This window comes from Paramisgurnus dabryanus, chromosome 24 (assembly GCF_030506205.2).
Source record: "Paramisgurnus dabryanus chromosome 24, PD_genome_1.1, whole genome shotgun sequence".
In the NCBI taxonomy this organism is placed as follows: Eukaryota; Metazoa; Chordata; class Actinopteri; order Cypriniformes; family Cobitidae; genus Paramisgurnus; species Paramisgurnus dabryanus.
In genome coordinates, this window is record NC_133360.1 from 2,086,926 (window position 1) to 2,109,057 (window position 22,132).

Genomic DNA, 22,132 nt, shown 5'->3' on the forward strand with positions numbered 1-22,132 from the left:
ACCTAATACGTTCACAAGATTCTATAGTGTTCGTGTCGAGCCGGTATCCACTCTGGTTCTTTCTGTTAACTAGTTAAGAACTCCGAGGGTCGACTCGTGTGTCGGCTTGGAGCCTCTATTTTGGTGCTGCACATTTGCACCGTTATGGAAGGCTGTCGAGGCAAAAACGTCACTAAAACTGTTTTTGGCTCTCCTCCACCGCCCTGATAGCCGATGTTGCGGAGCATCCGCTGTCAGCCTATCACTGATGTATTCTCTGTAAACCTGTGTAGGCTAGGCACCCACATTTGTCCCCTACGTGGGGTTCATTTGTGTGTATAGTCCGTGGGGTTCTAATCCTCCACGTTTTTCCTTAGCAGAGCCTGCTCTGCATCTCTCTGCATACCATGTATTGTTCAGAGACTTCTTATGAGCAACCTGTCGGTTGTTTCATATTTTTATGTCATCCATTCAACCTTCTTAGGGGATGGCTTCTGCAGTGTTCTAGCTCCGCTCAGTTTAGACGCTTCCCCAGTTCGCTGCTTCACTATCGTGGGTTAAGGAACAGGTAGTGACCGGCCTTCTGCATTCGCCTTAGGTTCCGCCCCTTATGTGGAGGGCGGAGGGCTTGTACAGACACTGGAAGGGTTCAGATGCAGTGGCGTTTTGGTAGGGATTCCCAATTCGTCGGTCACGATGTGACGTCGTAGTGACCGACTGAAAGGGAACGTCTCGGTTACGTATGTAACCCTCGTTCCCTGAAGGAAGGGAACGGAGACGTCACGTCTTGTCGCCACAGTTTGCTGTTCCATTGCTGTTTTTAGGCCAGGCACTGTTGCTCGGCTTCTCAGCAATAATATAGCTGATTTGGTATTGTGCACCTGCGGCTTATATACGCACCTGGCGGGGCGGCGCCGGCATTATGCAAATACCTGCATGCCAAGTTCATTGGCGTTTTCATAGTTTCTTGAAGTAGATAGGTCACCCGCGGAGTGATTCCCAATTCGTCGGTCACGATGTGACGTTTCCGTTCCCTTCCTTCAGGGAACGAGGGTTACATACGTAACCGAGAGGTTCTCTGTCTCGCTCTTTTAATAATGAATTTAAATAAATGTGATAATTTATTTAAATAAAAGCAATAAAATGGCACTATTTTATTTAAAGCGGACGGAGTGCGAGCCTTAACTTAAACTTAAAAAATTACACTGTAAACATTAATTACAGCTTTAACTTGGCAAATATCCAATAATTCGCAGAGGCTATGCGTCGGGTGGTTATTCGCCTCTACGTTGTGCATTAAAACCCTTTAATGCATGGCTACACAGGAAAATCCCCAGTGTTAAATTAACTCTACCAGTGTTAAATCAACACTATTTGGTGTTTATATAATCCACACCAAGATCGGTGTTAAAAAAGACTGGTGTTAAAAATATAACTCTGAATCAGTGTTAAAGTTAATGAGATAATGAAGTGATGATTAAGACATTAATGGTGAGCACCTGCTGGTCATTCAAATCAATTACATTTTGGACATTTTCCTGTCTTTAAATTTTTATTTTGATGCCCCGTTTTCTGGGGAAAATACTAAAATAATAAAGAAAGACAAATTATTAAATGCAATAGATGAATACTGTTGGGTGTATGTCTCCAAAAGCTGCAATCTTTCACGTTTGCCTCTCTATCAGCATCTCTGTTTGAAAAATAAAATGATAACGTGCAGAGTTATTTTCTAAATGGATAAGTTTAACTTCTAAACAGCTATCAGAACAAAATACAGAAAAAGTGCTCAACTATTCCAGTATCCACACGCGTGATTTAGTAGACAAATCTTCTTTCTGACGTGATGTCTCACAAGTCAAATAGACATTTGCCACAAAATATATCATATTAAATCATAAGTTTGTGTTTGTTATGAGGTCATTTGAAGTCACCATTACTGTGATTAGTGTTTCCTTTAGTTAGGCATTTGTCCCTTGACCTCATTAATCTAACTCTCCTCTTTTAGCAATAGCAACAATGTTTTAGTAAGCCACTTGCTCATTGCTTCATGTAGAGGGAAAACCTTCCAGATCTTCTCAGTTTATTTTTATTATTTTCTACTCAACAAATTCTTGAAACATTTGGTCACAAATTAATTATGAAGAAACAGGCATATAAAAAAGCCCTATGCAAATGACATTGTATTGAATGAGACTGCCGTAATGCTTTAGTGTGTTTTTTTTTTGTTGTTGATGTTTTTTGCTTAAGAGAGACTTCATGATTTCTGATACAAATCTCAACAATGGTGACAGTTAATGGCAAGAAAGTTGCTAAATTTTTGTCATGTTGCAATGCATGATGGGATTTATGAATGAGTTTTCTACAATCCTGGTACCCAGCATGCATTGCGGCATGAAGCTTTGTTGTTAATTGTCACCATAATTGTGTTTTATAGGCTGATTGTTGATGTCTCAGTGTGTCTGTCTTGCACCACAGATTATATTTGGGTAAACAATATTTCACTCTTCAGGGTATGTGGACTTTTACAGCACTGTTGGATTTCATGGGAGCTTCACAGGTTTGGCAGAACATAAATTAGACACTTACATTCAGTGATAATTTTTTTTTACGATATCATTGACTCCCAAGTTTTATACAAATTAACATAGTGTTAGTTATAGACTTCATTTTTCTCATCTTCCTCTGCTTTAACATATGTGTTTTATAAACACACTGCCACAATTAGCAGAAGAAACTAATACTAAACTTCAAGACCCAAGTACCCAACTTAAGGAAACACTAATCGGAGCAATGGTGACTTGCTTCATTAACCAGATTTACAGCAGTTCTTTAGAAGTTAAACCTATCACCCATATAACTCTGCAAGCAAGTTGTAATTTTAGTTTTCAAACAGAGATGATGATAGTGTTCATTTAAGTATGGTGATTTCATCTATTGCATTTAATAATTTGGCTTTCTTCCTCATTTTAGTATTACTTTCTCCAGAAAAAGAGTCAACAAAATAAAAATTTTAAGACAGGAACAATTCCAAAATTGACTTGATTTGACACGGAATGACCAGCAGGTGTTCACTATTAATGACTCAATCACTTCTTTATCTTATTAACTTTAACACTGATTTAGTGTTTTTTTAACACCAATCTTGGTGTGGATTATATAAACACCGAGCAGTGTTAATTTAACACTGGGGATTTTGCTGTGTAGCCGTGGATTATCCCTTACGTATTTATAAGCAGAAAACAACACATTATTTATTTGTAGAGTTTATAAAAAAGTGGTTATTTACTCAAGTTACACGAATCTATGAATGACAGATGCAATCTGGGTGTGCCATAGTCACTACTCTAACTATTGTGTAAAGGGAATGTTTTGTAGTATCATGCATTAAATACAGTTTTGTCATATAAAATGTTATCTCAAAAGTTGTCTTGTTCTGTGAAAGGTTCACAAACAGGGTTGCCAGATCCGCGTAAAAAACAGCCCAAAGGCCATTCAAAATTAGTCCAAAAGCATCCCAATGACTATTCATAGCCCAAATACAAACACATAATGAACCAAATTCTTCCTTTTCTAACCCGCTAAAAAACATCAACCTGCAGAAACAGTTTAAAAGTAGCCCAAAACAGAACTCGGCGAAAGGCAGAGGACCTGGCAATGCTGTTCACAAACGCTAAACTTTATTGTCATTTGTAATAATGAGTTGTGTTATATTCACCTGTTACATTATAAACACTGTTTGTGCAATGTTGCATCAATTGATATAGTTTATTGATATTATATTAAACTTTAAAATGATTTTTGTAGTACTTTTCGAAATTAGTGATGGGTCGTTCGCCAACGAGCCGGCTCTAAGAGCCGATTCTTTGTAGTGAACGAGAAGAGCCGACTCCCGTCAACGAGAGACGAATCTTCAGCCGCAGGCAGGGGCGAGACCTATTTGTATGTGGCACAAGATGCATCCAATCAAATGGGAAGACAGACTAGGATTATACTGTTATGTGAAAGAATAATGGGGGATATAAGCTGCAAAAAGCCAGTGTAGTGGTACAGTAACAGGTCAGTATAATGTAAGTGCGTTGAGACTTGGGAGGAAGTTAAGGCATTTACCAAAAAGAAGAAGAAAGTTGAGGCCAGCTGAGACATTTAATATTTCTAAATGCTAACCTGCACTAAAGACTAATTTTAACTTTATTTATTTGGTTTGCTGTGGTTCTGTGTTCAATTGTTTAATTAAAGTTTTATTATAATGTTAATTAATTAAATAACTATGTATTTTTTGACAAAAAAAATCATAAAAATACAGCTTTTATAAAAACAATTGATACAAAAATTGCATACCAATACACAAACCATTCACAATTGCTGCATTTGGCTTTAAAAAGAAGTCTCCCAGATACAAAAAAATTAATAAAGAGCTGGAGCCGTAAGAGCCGGCTCTTCTAAGGGAGCCGAGCCAGAAGAGCCGAATCTATGAAAAGAGCCGGATTGCCCATCACTATTCCAAATTTAAAGGGGACATATTATGAAAATCTGACTTTTTCCATGTTTAACTGCTATAATTGTGTCCCGAGTGCTTCTATCAACCTAGAAAATGTGAAAAAGATCCACCCAGTAACTTAGTTTTGGTAAACCATTTTCTGCAAGCATGTGAAAAAATAGGTCATTGTAATTTGGCCCTTATTGTGATGTCAGAATAAGGTAATACCGCCCCCTTTATCTGCACTATCCAACCACAGCACAGCTATTTAGTACCGAGAGAAAGAGAAAATAATTCACAGCACAATTGAGTTTCAATTGCAACAATCCACCATCATTGTGATCAGTGGTTGCACTTCATCTGCTCATTTGCATTTTAAATGACACACCCAAAACGGCACACTTTTGCTCAGACCTAGGCCATGTTTACATTAGAGCATTTGCGTTTTAAAACGGCATTTTAAAATGAAAACGATCCTCGTTTATACTGGCATTTTAAAAAGAATCTTCATCCACACTATACACCACCATAAACCCATGAAACATGACCAATCATGTAACTGGGCATGCGCATAAAAGTGTAAAATAACTTATTACTCTAATAATAGCTTACCTTTGCGCATTTACGCAGCCTAGGGGTGTGCGATATTGACAAAAAGTCATACCTGGGTCCTTTGCTGGCAACTATAACAGACACTATTTTTGAACCTATAAAAATGTGTTTGGGAAAGTCTTATACTGTTCTATCTCCCCCCTACAACATATTAATATGATTAATAAGTTAATTTTGATTTTATAACTAAACATAAAGGTCTTTATGATTTAAAAAGAAAGCATTCAAGTGAACAGTACTAACAGTAGCGAACTTGAAGCAAAAATAAATTTTAGCAAATGCAAACTTCAATCAAACATAGTAAGAGGTGAAGTATTGCTTTAGCCTACCGGAAATGCTTATTGCATTAATTTTTAAAAGTGTGCGAGGTCCGTGCACGTCCTCCGCTAGCAACACAGAATAGCTAAAAGCGCAAGCGCCTAAACGAGCATTATATATTAATGACGTTGAGTTTATTGTTTTTATTAATTTATATTCACAAAACTTATGAACAAAACATCGATTAAAATTAAGAAACAAATTATCTGAAACGAAATTCATTTTAAAGTAGCAAACAAAACTTAAATTAAACTCAAAAATAATGTCTGACCCATTACAATTCTCCCTTCATATTGGCCTTTTCAACGCCTATATGGCGTTTAAAATGACAGTCTATCTTTCGTAAGCTAACTAAATTGAAACAAAACATAAACACATTAAACCCAACAATACTCAAACATTAATATAAAACAGACATTATCTATAAGGATACATGTTAAAACAATCCTATATAGCGTTTATAATAGCTGGTTGGTAGATGTTTACTATTTTTGGCAAAACCTCCGTTGCAAACCAACATTTACATGAATAAAATAATTTTTACTTTGAAAATGATGCGTTGTCAGGTAAACATCAGCTGTTCGTTTACATAAGACTCCGTCTACGTTCATTTACACTCAGAGCAACGTCTGAGTTCTCAAACTAAAACAGGGTCTTCAGCGTTTGCGAACGAATCCGTTTACGAGGGTCAAAAACGGTGATGTAGTGTAGATGAAAGGCGTAAACGTAGCAAAAGTAACGCGTTTTAAAGGATAAACGCATTAATGTAAACATTGCCCTAGATTAAGACTTAGTTCACATCTTATAAAATCTCATAATATGTCCACTTTAAATTCTGATTTAAAGACAAAATATTTAGAAAAATATTTCTAAATTTAAACATGTGCACCTTCAATCCATTTAACATAAGGAACTGTGGTAAACAGTTTAACTGGGGTAAAATTATTGTAACACACGGCACTAGCACAGCCAGGATTCACAATGTGGGTGGGCCCAGAGAAAATCAGGTTGGCCTTAACCCAAAATGCATCTGTTATCAAAATATAATAACACACAACTACACCAGCTTCAATATATCACCATTTATTAAGAACAAAAGCCTGTATAGGCCCTATTTTAACAATCTAAGCGCAATGTGCAATAAACCAATAAGAGTCTCATCTCTCATCCCCTTTAAAAGCCAGTTGGTGGCGCCATCCCGATTCCATATTTTGGCAGAATTTGTAAACTAAAAAACTAAGCGGATGAAGAAGACCACCAGTTTAAAGGGGACATATTATGAGATTTTTTTTAAGATGTAAACTAAGTCTAAAATAGGTCTGAGCAAAAGTGTGCCGTTTTGGGTGTGTCATTTAAAATGCAAATGAGCGGATGAAGTGCAACCACTGATCACAATGATGGTGGTTTGTTGCAATTGAAACTCAATTGTGCTGTGAAATATTTTATCTCTCTCTTTCTCTCCATACTAAATGGTTGTGCTGTGATTGGATAGTGCAGATAAAGGGGGCGGTATTACCTTACTCTGACATCACAATAAGGGCCAAATTACAATGACCTATTTTTTCACATGCTTGCAGAAAATGGTTTACCAAAACTAAGTTATTGGGTTGATCTTTTTAACATTTTCTAGGTTGATAGAAGCACTGGGGACACAATTATAGCACTTAAACATGGAAAAAGTCAGATTTTCATAATATGTCCCCTTTAAGATTGATATTAAAAAAATTGAGTTGTTTTATTTGTAATGAAATTGTTAGTTTTTGGTATTAAAACCTTTATAAGTCGTTTTCTTTCAGTCATGGAAGTAAACATAGCATGCTTTTCATTGCTGTAAATGTATTGATAGCCCAGGTGATCAGTCTTATCTCAAATAATATTTTACAAATATGCAAGAAAAGCTTTGTACTTTAAATAGTAGCCTAATTTGTTAGTATTTGAAGAGTTTCGTCGCAAAAAGAGATAGTTCCGCTTTTTTCAGCAATCTCGTTTTTTGGTTGTGCATTCCAACACAGCAAAATCCCCAGTGTTAAATTAACACTGCTCGGTGTTTATATAATCCACACCAAGATTGGTGTTAAAAAGACACTAAATCAGTGTTAAAGTTAATAAGATAATGAAGTGATTGAGTGATTAATAGTGAACACCTGCTGGTCATTCCGTGTCAAATCAACTAAATTTTGGAATTGTTCCTGTCTTAAAAATTTTATTTTGTTGACTCTTTTTCTGGAGAAAGTAATACTAAAATGAGGAAGAAAGACAAAATATTAAATGCAATAGATAAAATGCCTAGAGTTTAATGAACACTATCATCATCTCTGTTTGAAAACTAAAATTACAACTTGCTTGCAGAGTTACATGGATGATAGGTTTAACTTCTAAAGAACTGCTGTAAATCTGGTTAATAAAGTAAGTCACCATTGTGCCGATTAGTGTTTCCTTTAGTTGGGTACTTGGGTCTTGAAGTTTAGTGTTAGTTTACTTCTGCTCATTGTGGCAATGTGTTTATAAAACACATCTGTTAAAGCAGAGGAAGTTGAGCGAAATGACGTCTATAACTGTTACTTTATTAATTTGTATGAAATTATAAGTCTTGGGATTCAATGACATCATAAAAAGTAATCACTGAATATAAGTGTTTAATTTATGTTCTGCCAACCCTGTGAGGCTCCCATGAAATCCAACAGTGCTGTAAAAGTCCACATACTCTGAAGAGTTAAATATTGTTTACCCAAATCTAATCTGTGGTGTAAGCCAGACACACTGAGACATCAACAATCAGCCTATAAAACACAATCATGGTAACAATCAACAACAAAACTTCATGCCGCAATGCATGCTGGGTACCAGGATTGTAGAAAACTCATTCATAAATCCCATCATGCATTGCAACATGACAAAATTTTGCAACTTTCTTACCATTAACTGTCACCATCATTGAGATTTGTATCAGAAATCATGAAGTCTCTCTTAAGCAAAAAACAACAACAACAAAAAAACACTAAAGCATAACTGCAGTCTTATTCAATACAATGTCATTTGCATAGAGCTTTTTTATATGCTTGTTTCATCATAATTAATTTGTGATCAAATGTTTCAATGATTTGTAGAGTAGAATATAATAAAAATAAACAATCTGAGAACGTCTGGAAGGGCTTCCCTCTACATGAAGCAATAAACAAGTGGTCTGACTAAAACATGGTTGCTATTGTTAAAAGAGGAGAGTTTGATCAGTGAAGGTCAAGGGACAAATGCCTAACTAAAGGAAACACTAATCACAGTAATGGCGACTTCAAATGAACTCATAACAAACACAAACTTAAGATTTAATGTGATACATTCTGTGATTACATTGAGTCAGAAAGAAGATTTGTCTACTAAATCACGCGTGTGAATGCTGGAATAGTTGAGCACTTGAATTTTGTTCTGACAGTTGTTTAGAAGTTAAACTTATCCATTTAGAAAATAACTCTGCAATTTATCATTTTATTTTTCAAACAGAGATGCAGATAGAGAGGGAAACATGAAATATTGCAGCTTTTGGAGGCATACACCAAACAGTATTCATCTATTGCATTTAATAATTTATATTTCTTTATTATTTTAGTATTTTCTCCAGAAAACAAGTCATCAAAATAAAAATTTAGAGACAGGAAAATGTCCAAAATGTAATTGATTTGAATGACCGGCAGGTGTTTACCATTAATGTCTTAATCATCACTTCATTATCTCATTAACTTTAACACTGATTCAGAGTTATATTTTTAACACCAGTCTTTTTTAACACCGATCTTGGTGTGGATTATATAAACACCAAATAGTGTTGATTTAACACTGGTAGAGTTAATTTAACACTGGGGATTTTCCTGTGAATTAATATCAATTCAACTGCAGTTGGTTTGTTTTGATTTAAACCTTCATAACTTAAAAAATACAGCTAAGTAGCACTATAAAACAAAATAATAACATGATAACATAATAATAATTTGACAAAACTGTTAAAAACGTAGTTATATTGTTTTGCAACGAAATTCTTCATTTAAACTTTTTTAAAGTCGTTTTCTTTAAGTCATGGAAGTAAAAATAGCAGACTTTTAATTGTTGTAAATGTATGGATAGCATGATCGGCTCATGCTATCCATACATAATTTACATAGCTAATAATTTACAAATATGCAAGAAAAGGTTTGTACTTTAAAAATAGTTTATTTGTACACAGCAAAATCCCCAGTGTTAAATTAACACTGCTCGGTGTTTATATAATCCACACCAAGATTGGTGTTAAAAAAACACTAAATCAGTGTTAAAGTTAATAAGATAATGAAGTGATTGAGTCATTAATAGTGAACACCTGCTGTTCATTCCGTGTCAAATCAACAACATTTTGGAATTGTTCCTGTCTTAAAATGTTTATTTTGTTGACTCTTTTTCTGGAGAAAGTAATACTAAAATGAGGAAGAAAGCCAAAATATTTAATGCAATAGATAAAATGCCTAGAGTTTAATGAACACTATCATCATCTCTGTTTGAAAACTAAAATTACAACTTGCTTGCAGAGTTACATGGATGATAGGTTTAACTTCTAAAGAACTGCTGTAAATCTGGTTAATAAAGTAAGTCACCATTGTGCCGATTAGTGTTTCCTTTAGTTGGGTACTTGGGTCTTGAAGTTTAGTGTTAGTTTTCTTCTACTCATTGTGGCAGTGTGTTTATAAAACACATCTGTTAATGCAGAGGAAGATGAGAGAAATGTAGTCTATAACTGTTACTATGATTATTAGTATGAAAGTACAAGTCTTGGGATTCAATGATATCATAAAAAAGTAATCACTGAATATAAGTGTTTAATTTATGTTCCGCCAACCCTGTGAAGCTTCCATGAAATCCAACAGTGCTGTAAAAGTCCACATACCCTGAAGAGTTAAATATTGTTTACCCAAATCTAATCTGTGGTTTCAGTCAGACACACTGAGACATCAACAATCAGCCTATAAAACACAATCATGGTGACAATCAACAACAAAACGTCATGCCGCAATGCATGCTGGGTACCATGATTGTAGAAAACTCATTCATAAATCCCATCATGCATTGCAACATGACAAAACTTTTGCAACTTTCTTTCCATTAACTGTCACCATCGTTGAGATTTGTATCAGAAATCATGAAGTCTCTCTTAAGCAAAAAACAACAACAACATAACACTGAAGCATGACGGCAGTCTTATTCAATACAATGTCATTTGCATAGAGCTTTTTTATATGCCTGTACCTTCATAATTAAATTGTGATCAAATGTTTCAGTGATTTGTAGAGTAGAATATAATAAAAATAAACAATCTGAGAAGGTCTGGAAGGGCTTCCCTGTTCATGAAGCAATGAACAAGTGGTCTTACTAAAACATTGTTGCTATTGCTTAAAGAGGAGAGTTACATCAGTGAAGGTCAAGGGACAAATGCCTAACTAAAGGAAACACTAATCACAATAATGGTGACTTCAAATGAACTCATAACAAACACAAACTTAAGATTTAATGTGATACATTTTGTGATAAATGTCTATTTGACTTGTGAGACATCACGTCAGAAAGAAGATTTGTCTACTAAATCACGCGTGTGGATGCTGGAATAGTTAAGCACTTGTATTTTGTTCTGACAGTTGTTTAGAAGTTAAACTTCCATTTAGAAAATAACTCTGCAAGTTATCATTTTATTTTTCAAACAGAGATGCTGATAGAGAGGCAAACGTGAAAGATTGCAGCTTTTGGAGGCATACACCCAACAGTATTCATCTATTGCATTTAATAATTTGTCTTTCTTCATTATTTTAGTATTATTTTCTCCAGAAAACGAGTCATCAAAATAAAAATTTAGAGACAGAAAAATTTCCAAAATGTAATTGATTTGAATGACCAGCAGGTGTTCACCATTAAGTCTTAATCATCACTTCATTATCTCATTAACTTTAACACTGATTCAGAGTTATATTTTTAACACCAGTCTTTTTTAACACCGATCTTGGTGTGGATTATATAAACACCAAATAGTGTTGATTTAACACTGGTAGAGTTAATTTAACACTGGGGATTTTCCTGTGTAACGAACAGGAGATAAATAATTTAGAAACGTGCCGTTTCAGCACTACAACAGCGCCGTTGATGTTTTATAAACGGTTATCATCTCATCATATCCACGGGTACAAAGTCATCATATATAATAAATCTGTGGGGTAGCATTAAGAAAATTCTAAATAAATGCAATATCTGCATTTGTTTAAAGCAAAAAAATTAATTACTTACAGGTGAAGCAGCTTTATATGCCTTCTAACATCTCATACTCGGTCCTCATTTATGTCCAAGACACTCAATAATAATGTTTTTAAGCATTTTAACATTTTTCTTTTTTACTTTATTTTTTATTTAACTTTTTAAGGAACCTCCTCTATCCCAACATTCAAACCCCTTACAACAGAGGGAGAGTAAAAATGAAGTAAGAAGCAAATTAGATAATTAACACAAATAATATTAATAATAAAAAAATAAAAATAAAATAAAAGACATGAAAATAAAATAAAAACTGTCATCAGTACAGTTTTTTTCCAGAGGACATTTTTATACAAAAGATAACAGTAGGTAATTGCATTTATGTTGCAATACATTTTCCATACACATTTTTATGGCCCATCTTATTTACATGTCTAAATACAGTGAAATACTTTTCCATCTTTGCAAGAATATATCCATCTTCATTTGTAGACATGCAGTCATTTTTTCCATTATATAGACTTGTTTCAGTCTCTGAGTCCATTGAGCTAGCATTTTAACATTTTAATCCTTTAATTTTTTCATATGTTAAACGTTTGTGTGCTGCTGCGCATCCATGTGATAAGCAAAGGCGCGTTGTCGTCCCGTAGGCGCATATTAGTAACGCGCTCATTAAATAACAAAAGCAATATTGCTCCATTGACTTAAGAGCAGGTTTTAGTTGGTCAGTGACGTAGTCTATTTTATTTGCTTCAAAATAGCAACGCACCAACAATGCGCCTGAACACACCTTGTGCTCAGACTAGAAGGCTCATGGGCGCAAAAGTGCAGTAGCGCCACACTGCAGAACGTGACATCCAGGGGGCGGGGTTGGATTTAGATCCAGGGGCGGAGCTGGATCCCGATCCAGAGATCCCATTGGTCGGCAGTTTTACCACAAGACACGTCATACACGTGTTTCTGCGTAACCATTTCCGCATTAAGTCGTAACTAAATTAAGTTATTCTTTTGACATAAAAACTAACTTTACTTATGACTACAATAAAAGTGCCTTTAGGGTGAAATGTAAGTTTTTTGCTATAATGTTTTGGAGTAAAACATTTCGGGTAAGCCTACTATGAGTAATCTTACCACATGCAGTTTAAGACCTATTAATGGATACAGTATAAATTTGCATAATTATTAAAATATATATGGACTTTGAACTTGTTTTAACGCGTCTTTGCTTACAGCCATTAGGAAACAGGTTTCCCTCGTAGATTTTTTTAATTTGCTAATAAAATAATATCAAATAAATTTGTTTTTATATTTACTCGTATAGGAATAGCTGTGTTATAAGTGGGATAATGTACAAATAAATCCCTTCAGTGATATCAAACTGTCGGGAACATGTCCGTACCTCTCCTTTCACCTAACTGTGATACTTTCTAAATTATGAATCTTTCTCAACTATATTATTTATCAAACGTACACTTAAATTGATAAGAGCAAACGTTGGCGACCACAAGTTGCAACTAATTGGGGGTTGCAACAACGCAAATATACTGGTTCATTTGGCGGAACAAAGTATATAAAGTGGGAGGAGTTGGATCTAGATCCAACCCCGCCCCCTGGATGTTGTGTTCCGCAGTGAGGACCATCTCCAAAAGTGGGCGCAAATGTTATCTGCAAAGACTTTTCTTTTTTTAGCTGCTGAACCAACACCTCATGTTCAGAATCCTCAACGGTAATATTAAAGGGTGCACCATCAAGCTGTAATAAAGTCTTCTCTCATTATTCCTTACGTGGCAGCCTTTAACCGGGTGTTCATTTATATGATGTGGGGTGTAGGAGGGGCGAGGAGGCTGTTTGAAATGCGCTATTTATTGCACTACTATTTACAAAATTAACTTATTCCTTATTATAATAGCAAACAAGAGTTTAATAAAAAGATTTATTTTATAGGTCAAGTATAATGATAATTGCAACATAATTTACCCATTAGTATAACTAATAGGCTTTACTGGATAGGCAGGTGGGTGGGCCTAGCTGACAGCTACGCGACTGACACACGGCCTTGTAGATTATTGCTTCATTACATTATGTAGGTAAAATTTCTCTTTGTGTTCTTCAGGTGTGTTTGGTGATGAAGTGAAGTCAGTGTCAGTGATGGAGGGAGAATCTGTTACTCTGCACAGCGATACTAAAATACAGAGAGATGATGTTATGTGGTTATATGGAGGTTCTGTTATTGGCAGCTTGAATAGAGAAACAATCTCACTGAATGATGTTGATGGGATATTTGAAGACAGACTTCAGCTGAACAATCAGACTGGATCTCTTACTATCAACGATATCAGAACCAAACACGCTGGACTTTATCAAGTAACCATCAACGGCAGTAAGAATTTAACCAAAACATTCAGTCTTACTGTGCAAGGTGAGTAAGCAAGCAATATCCGTCATTTCACCATCTACCCACTGAGCAATGCGTCTTAAAAAGACGTCATTTCGACGTCCCATGAGGAGCCAGAATGAAAGTTTTTATGACGTCTTTTTAAGACCTGTTCTGAACATCCAATATTGATGTCAAGGGGACCTCCACGCAAAGTAAAACTATTTAAAATGTGGCCATTTTAGACATTGTATTTGTATATATAATCTTTATATATGAATAAATGTTAAAAAATATTGCTTATAGATAATTCCCAAATATACAGTTCCACCTTAACTGTCTGGGTCTGCAATCTTGCTGTCTCTCTTTCTCTCTCTCTCTCTCTCTCTCTCTCTCTCTCTCTCACTCTCTCTCTCTCTCTATCGTTCAATAATTGAAGTGAAGTGACGTGAACTTCACTCTCCCTCCCTCGCCTGCTCTCGCTGGATAATTGTTACATGTACATTCTCTAAAGCAATGGCATAACCATTACAATCAGTTGTTTTAACAAAGCATTGTTTTGAAGTAGGACCATACTGACTAAACAAACCAAATTCACTTTATTTTTTGTCATTTCTACGGCTCGTTTTTGAGAATTTACAAGATTCTGATGTTTTATTGAACATGTTTTGTCACCATCATGGTGATCAGTGTTTCCTTTAGTTGGGTAGTTTGACTCTTTATTTTTATATTGTAGTGTGTGTGCTTGAAGATGGCATTCTTTAAAACACATTATTATCGCACCAAGTGTTTGTTACCAATGCAACTTTCTTGTGGCTTCACAGTCATTACATTGATGGTCAGAAGTGGTGGTATAATATAACTGAAATAACAACAAAAACAATACATTATACATTTCATTTAAAAGTAAACTTCTGACTAAGTTTTGTTTGGAGCTGCAATAAATACACTTTGGGCATACTGCTGCCTACTGTAACGGAAAATGAAACCTTGTGACTGTACTAAAAAATCTAAAGTCTAGAATTTTTTGACACAAATGCAGACATCAAGAATCAGCCCATGAATCACAACGATGGTGAGTTTTCTAAGTGTTGCAATGCATTGCACCAGCGTATTATAAAACTCATGAGTCCAGAGATTGTCACCACTGTTGTGATTCATGGGGTGATTCTTGATGTCTGCATATGTGACAATAACATCTGGTCTTTTAATTTTATACAAGCGCTTCCCAGTGGTGGAATGTACCTAAATAATAAGTTGGATGTGACACCTCAAATCAATAGAGAAATTGAGACAATGCTACATGGTAGTGATGTTACGTTCGTGAACGAATCGTTCTTTTTGAACGAATCTTTTATGTGAACGAATCGTTCTCGTTCACGCCATCCATTGACTCATATTTCTCGTTCACTGAAATTTCCCTCCCTTCTTGAGGAGCACGGACAAATGATGCGCGGCATTCTTTCCGCCTTCAAAGAGTGACAAAACTACGAGCCAATGGCAATCGAGTATAAGCTGTGGCCGAGCATATGATTGGCTCAACGTACTGAATGAATACGCCCTTCACTGACCGAGCCGCTGTTTTGAGTCTGAACGAACGTGAGAGAGATAGAGAGATCGCATTCTTAAACAAACTGAATGACTGGTACAGGTTACAACCTAATGAATGAGAGAGATCGTATAGATAGCGAGTGCAACGTAAACAATCTTGTGAAAGAATCATGTGGTTTTATTTTAATAAAAGTTATAGTAACCATGTTTAGGCGGACTATTTACCTTCATACAAATGATAAGCAAGGTAATTACTGTTGAAAAAATTGGTATTTCTGTTTAATATAGTTTTATATGTCTATATAGTTTAATCCACCCTTTCACCGAACTTAAATCAGTCATCTGCGTCTGAACGAAGTCTTGAACGACATGACCCGAAATTATATGATTCGTGAACGAGGATCTGATGACTGACGAACCAGAGGAGGCATGCACGGGAGTCTTTATTTACAACAAATCCAGATTAGATGTACTATGAATGTACGTGTGTCTTAATATATTCGGTAACTTGATAAAATTATGCTTAGTATTTCACAATTTGAGCTTTATTAAAAACTAATGAGTTTTTGCAAAAAGTCATTCATTGTCTTAAAACACATAATGACACACATCTTCGCCACCTATTGGCGTATTTTTGTAAAATTAAGAAATGGTCACTGAACGAATCAGTGAACGAGTCTGAACGAATCATTTTGGTGAATGAACTGAAAATGAACGAGTCACCTAAATGAACGAAAATTTCCATCACTACTACATGGTTTACAAAATGAATTTACAGACTTTACATATGTGGTTTTACTGTAGGTAAACTTTCACTGAAGTTATAAGATCCATGTGAGTTTTATTTTTAACAAGTTTTTTTTACAACAAATAACATGCTTTAGCAAACAATCTTACAAAGACCAAACACTAGTGATGGGACATCTGAAGCGAGGCTCCGGAGCTTGTGTCGAGCAAAAAGGGGCGTTCCAGATGAAGCCCCGATTCGAGGCTTGTATCGTTTCCGTGAAAATCACGTGACGATGACAAACGAGGCCTCGTTTTCTGTTGAATACGTCATTGCTTCATTCTGAGTATCGCTTACGGATAAAACTGGTTCGAAACTCGCGCCTCTTGTGGGGTTTTGCAGTACGTTTGCATTGATGTTGAAGTGTTGGTTGTAGTAGCGAGTAGCGAGGTTGTAGTGAGTTATCATTATATATCATAGACTGTATTATATATTATATTACACTTAGTTTAGTAGATTATTAGAGTAAATTATACATAGCCTAGTTCAGTAAATCATTACAGTAAATTAGCATATAGTTCTAATAAGTAATTATATTATTATGTTTATGATTATATATATATATATATATATATATATATATATATATATATATATAGCCTATATTAGTAGTAGTTTTATTATATATATATATATATATATATATATATATATATATATATATATATATATATATATATATATATATATATATATTATTGCTGTTATTATTATTATTATTATAAGACTAGACTGTATTAGGGACAGCCTAGAAGGACTGAGGATCCATTGGGATATTGGAACAAACAGAAGCTCCAATTTATATAAGCTGGCACTGACCTTCTTATGTTGTCCAGCCTCATTGGTGCCCTGTGAAAGGGTGTTTTCTAAAAACAGACACCGCCTCAATCCAAATACTGTTAAAAAACTTTTGTTTCTAAATAAAAACCAGTAAACACTTTTCCGTGTTGCAGTTTGCAGTTCCACATTTCCAGTCCCATAAGCACTCTACTATTGCATTCCCAGTCAGCACTGCAGTGCACTCACAATAATTTCTTTACACTCATTTGGTGCATTCACTGTTATCAATAACCCAAAGAACTACTGAATAGTTGAACACAAAGTTGTGTATGTGTGAGTTGTGTGTACATAGGTTAACACAAGCAGATTAAAATAATTTATTTAAAGGGGACATATTATGAAAATCTGACTTTTTCCATGTTTAAGTGCTATAATTGTGTCCCCAGTGCTTCTATCAACCTAGAAAATGTTAAAAAGATCAACCCAATAACTTAGTTTTGGTAAACCATTTTCTGCAAGCATGTGAAAAATAGGTCATTGTAATTTGGCCCTTATTGTGATGTCAGAATAAGGTAATACCGCCCACTTTATCTGCACTATCCAACCACAGCACAACCATTTAGTATGGAGAGAAAGAGAGAGATAAAATATTTCACAGCACAATTGAGTTTCAATTGCAACAAACCACCATCATTGTGATCAGTGGTTGCACTTCATCCGCTCATTTGCATTTTAAATGACACACCCAAAACGGCACACTTTTGCTCAGACCTATTTTAGACTTAGTTTACATCTTAAAAAAAATCTTATAATATGTCCCCTTTAATATACTTTATTCAAAAGCCCACACCATGACAATTTGGTTGCTCAAAATGAATAGATTTGTGTGCGATTCATTGCTTTGCACAGCAGGTGTCACTAGAGAGCACATTGTTTCATGAGGCTTCGGGTAAATGAACCTTTTGGCGAACCAATGGGCTGGAAAGCCTCAGTGGTTCAGAAAGCCTCGTTTGGCCATCACTACCAAACACTACAATAAAAAGTCAAAGAGTCAAACTACCCAACTAAAGGAATCACTGATCGTCATTAGGGTGACAAAAGATTTTCAATAAAACGTCAGCATATACATCTCTGTTAATTAAAGAGAGAGAGAGAGAGAGAGAGAGAGAGAGAGAGAGAGAGACAGACAGAGAGAGAGAGACAGAGAGAGAGAGCATTTAAGGTGGAACTTTATCTATGAGCAGTGCTATGTTTTTGAACACTCATTCATATATAAAGATTACATTATTTTATCAGCTTATCAAATTTTTTCTACAAAAATACACGTGATGTTTATGTTTTTGTGACTCAGAACTCATAGACCACATTTGTATAAAATGTTTTTGTATTGATTTCCCGAACCCCTTTTGGACGTCTACCTGACATCCAATAGGGGTCATAGTCAGACGTCCAGATACTGTACCAGATCTGCACGTTGTATAGACGTACAGATAAGAGCCTGGACCAACCGACCTAATATAGACATGATCTGCACGTCCAGCGGACGTCTCATGTTTGGTGGGTATAGACCCGTATTTTGTTACATGTTGTTTTTGTCAAAATAACTTGTGAGATGTCTGATTATCTATCATGTATGCAAAGTCAATAGTGAAAATAAGTAGTGTTGTAGTCAAGACCACCTAAACCGAGACCAAGTCATGACCAAGACCAAGACAGTCCGAAACCGAGACAAGACCAAGACTTTATATGGTTGAGACCAAGTCAGGACCAAGACCGAGTCAGGCCAAGACCAGTGCAAGTCACTGCATTAAAACACTTATGATAAAATGTGGAATATGCATATGATTAGGCACCTCTTGTCTGTCTGCGTGCGTGTGTGTGTGTGTGTGTGTGTATGCCATCAGAGAAGTTGATAAAATAATCAAAGGCATTGCAGATATGTGTGAATTTGTTTATAAGCAAATAAAAGTGAACAAGCACTAAAGAGCTGAAATCAACTTTAAGCCACTCTATGCATTTCGGCGGTTTTGTCAAACAGCGACCCCTAGAGTCGCTGGAGAATACTTGCAACTGTCATAATTTCCCACTCTAGTACTCCGAAGATAATGACCAGGTAATGTTTTACAATTTCATACAAATATTAGGCTACTGCATAGTCTACTAAACTACAGATGATGGTAATAGGATAATAAGAAGTTTATTCCAAGTGTAGAGTCCATATAATAATAAAGTATCGTGTTTGCTGGCTTATAACGTTTTTACATGATTGCAGCTTAAACACAACACAGCAAAATCCCCAGTGTTAAATTAACACTGCTCGGTGTTTATATAATCCACACCAAGATTGGTGTTAAAAAAAACACTAAATCGGTGTTAAAGTTAATAAGATAATGAAGTGATTGAGTCATTAATAGTGAACACCTGCTGGTCATTCCGTGTCAAATCAACTAAATTTTGGAATTGTTCCTGTCTTAAAATTTTTATTTTGTTGACTCTTTTTCTGGTGAAAGTAATACTAAAATGAGGAAGAAAGACAAAATATTAAATGCAATAGATACAATGCCTAGATTTTAATGAACACTATCATCATCTCTGTTAGAAAACTAAAATTACAACTTGCTTGCAGCGTTACATAGATGCAGTGTTGTGTGTAACGCGTTACAAAGTAACAGTAACGTAACTACTTTTTTGAGAAAAAAGTAGTGTAACGCGTTACTACTGAAAATTTGGTAACGTAACGTAGTTCATTTTCCAATTCAGCGCAACGTTACTTTTGGTTAGATTTGACAGCGACACTGCCATCTGCGCGCTTGCGCAATAGTCACAAGGTCCACACACATGACAGAGGCTTGTATCAGTCTGCAAAGAAATCATGGCAAGCAAGAAGCAGCTGACGCTAACTTTTGAGGGATGGAGGCATCTTAATTTTAATCAATGTTTTATCAACCAATTGCCTGATTTTAATAAATAAGAAATAAATTAAAGAAAACGATTCAGCTTCATATTTATGTTTAAATGAAATATTTTTTTTAAACATAAATATAAAACTAAATCGTTTTCTTTTATTCATTTCTTATTTATTAAATTCAAGCAATTGGTTGATAAAACACTGATTGAAATTAAGATACAATTAATACAAAACGAAATTCACTTTAGAGAAAGGTTTCTACTAAAACAAACTTAATAAAGTGGTCAAAATCATGTCTACCCACTCCGTTTGAAGTGAATTTCGTTTTGTATTAATTGTATCTTAGCATAGTATCTCGGAAGATCGTGCTTGTTAAATAGCTCTGTGGCTATTCTGCACTGAAGTGGCAGTTTAAAATATAAACCCAGAATTCAGCGAACGTCAAGAACAAGAAAACGGAAACAACAATCAGACAGAGACGCGGAATTTACATAATGTTACACAGACCATGTTTAAATTTAAATGTTTCTGCACAGAAATACCAACTTGTTTACTTTGTTTGGTATTAATAAGCTGCGCATTGGAGTGCTGGCCGTGGTGCTGAAGACGCGCTTGGATGGAGTACTGGTGGCAGCACAGATATTTACGTGCAACCTATTGGAAACTATTATTCGTTATTATATGATTATTATTTGTTATTTTATTTTATTACTTCCACTGAAGAAGAGTTCTGCACTTTTTATTTCAATATTTCTCTTTATATAAATACTATTTTGTACTTAAATCTATAATTTCATTATTTTACTAACCCAACTAACTCATCTGGGCTTTCCGATAGGTTGCACGTAAGGGGAAAAGTACACAGCAAAATCACTGGTGTTAAAATAACACCCAGGGTGTCAAATTTAACACTGGAAAAGTGTGTATATGTGTCCACACTACACTGTGTTAATTTAGTCAAAAGTGTAGTGTTAATTTAACAACACTCATTATATGTTAATTTAACACTCAATATTGTTAAATTTTACACTTTGTTCAACACTATTCATTGTTGTTTCCACACTACACTGGTGTTGGCACAGAAATACAGTGTTAAAAATTAACACTCCTAATTTAAAGTCAACACCAGTGTAATGTGAATTCAACAATGTTAAGTGTTAAAATACTGATTAATAGCCACTTTTGTTGCTAATGGGTTGTTTCTATAAAAGACAAATGACAAGAAATATTGCAAAACCTCTTTTTATTAAAGTACATCACATTTAATATTTACATTGATACACACAACACTTTGCATTTAACACTGCTTATTTAAATACCTCAGCTACAATTAGAAACAGAATACAGTATGGAATAATGAAAGTTATCTTATACCACAGCGCAGTGACATGAAAACCACTTATTATAAGGTCTTTAATATATCAAATGAGAGTTTAAAAAAATTAGCCACCCTACTCAAAACTTGAACATTAAAATACACTGCAATTACCTTACTGGCAGGCAGAAATGCTTATCCTTCACAATACTAAAGATTTATCCATAACAAAACAGACATTTCAATTCAAAAGACGTTTCATTTTTCTTAAATACATTCCAACCTGGTATTTAGTTCTGTAGTTGTTTTACTCATGATGTAGTGGAAGGCTGCATCAGTGGTCTTCATCATGGAGGGAATGGCTTTTTGGTCCAGAATGATGCAAAAATTCTGGATGCAACTTCTGTTCCCAACGCAGTGCAGGCAGGGCTGTGCTGATTCATTCCCCTCAAAGCATGGATTGATGCTCATCACCTAAGTGTTTTAAAAGAGTGTATTTGATGAATGTATCTGATGTGTATTTATGAACTTGTATGCATTTACATGGGGTGAACAATGCAACCAAACTAACTGCTGATTATTCAGAATAAATAACTAGAACAAAATACTAAAAAAACTTACATAGCACAATCAGTAGCTTCAGTTGCACATTGACCCTCTCCAGTCTTTCTTCCTTTCACAAATGAAAGGCAAGAGGTGAATGAGCCAGGGAAGAGCTGCCACATAACTGCCCCATCCTAGCAAAACAGAATTTAAACACCATGAGTATACAG

At 35.1% G+C, this 22,132-nt stretch overlaps 1 protein-coding gene and 1 long non-coding RNA gene across 5 annotated transcripts in view; one reads left to right on the plus strand and one right to left on the minus strand.

The window, feature by feature from the left end:
• Positions 1-22,132, minus strand: part of LOC135721127 (uncharacterized) — a 192,112-nt gene that overhangs the window by 169,617 nt on the left and 363 nt on the right. The window contains exons 3-4 of one of the 2 annotated variants that reach the window (XR_010521420.1): positions 21,981-22,096; positions 21,305-21,833 (exon numbers count right to left, since the gene is read on the minus strand). This is a non-coding gene — a long non-coding RNA (uncharacterized lncRNA). Of the gene's footprint in view, positions 1-20,912; positions 21,834-21,980; positions 22,097-22,132 lie in introns of those variants that run through there. The other variant, XR_010521419.2, reaches the window with a different exon arrangement.
• Positions 1-22,132, plus strand: part of LOC135721126 (uncharacterized) — a 159,236-nt gene that overhangs the window by 39,140 nt on the left and 97,964 nt on the right. For all 3 annotated transcript variants that reach the window (XM_073813459.1, XM_073813458.1, XM_065243294.2), the window contains exon 2: positions 13,758-14,063. In XM_073813459.1, the coding sequence (XP_073669560.1) occupies positions 13,758-14,063 (306 nt within the window). The remainder of the gene's footprint in view (positions 1-13,757; positions 14,064-22,132) is intronic.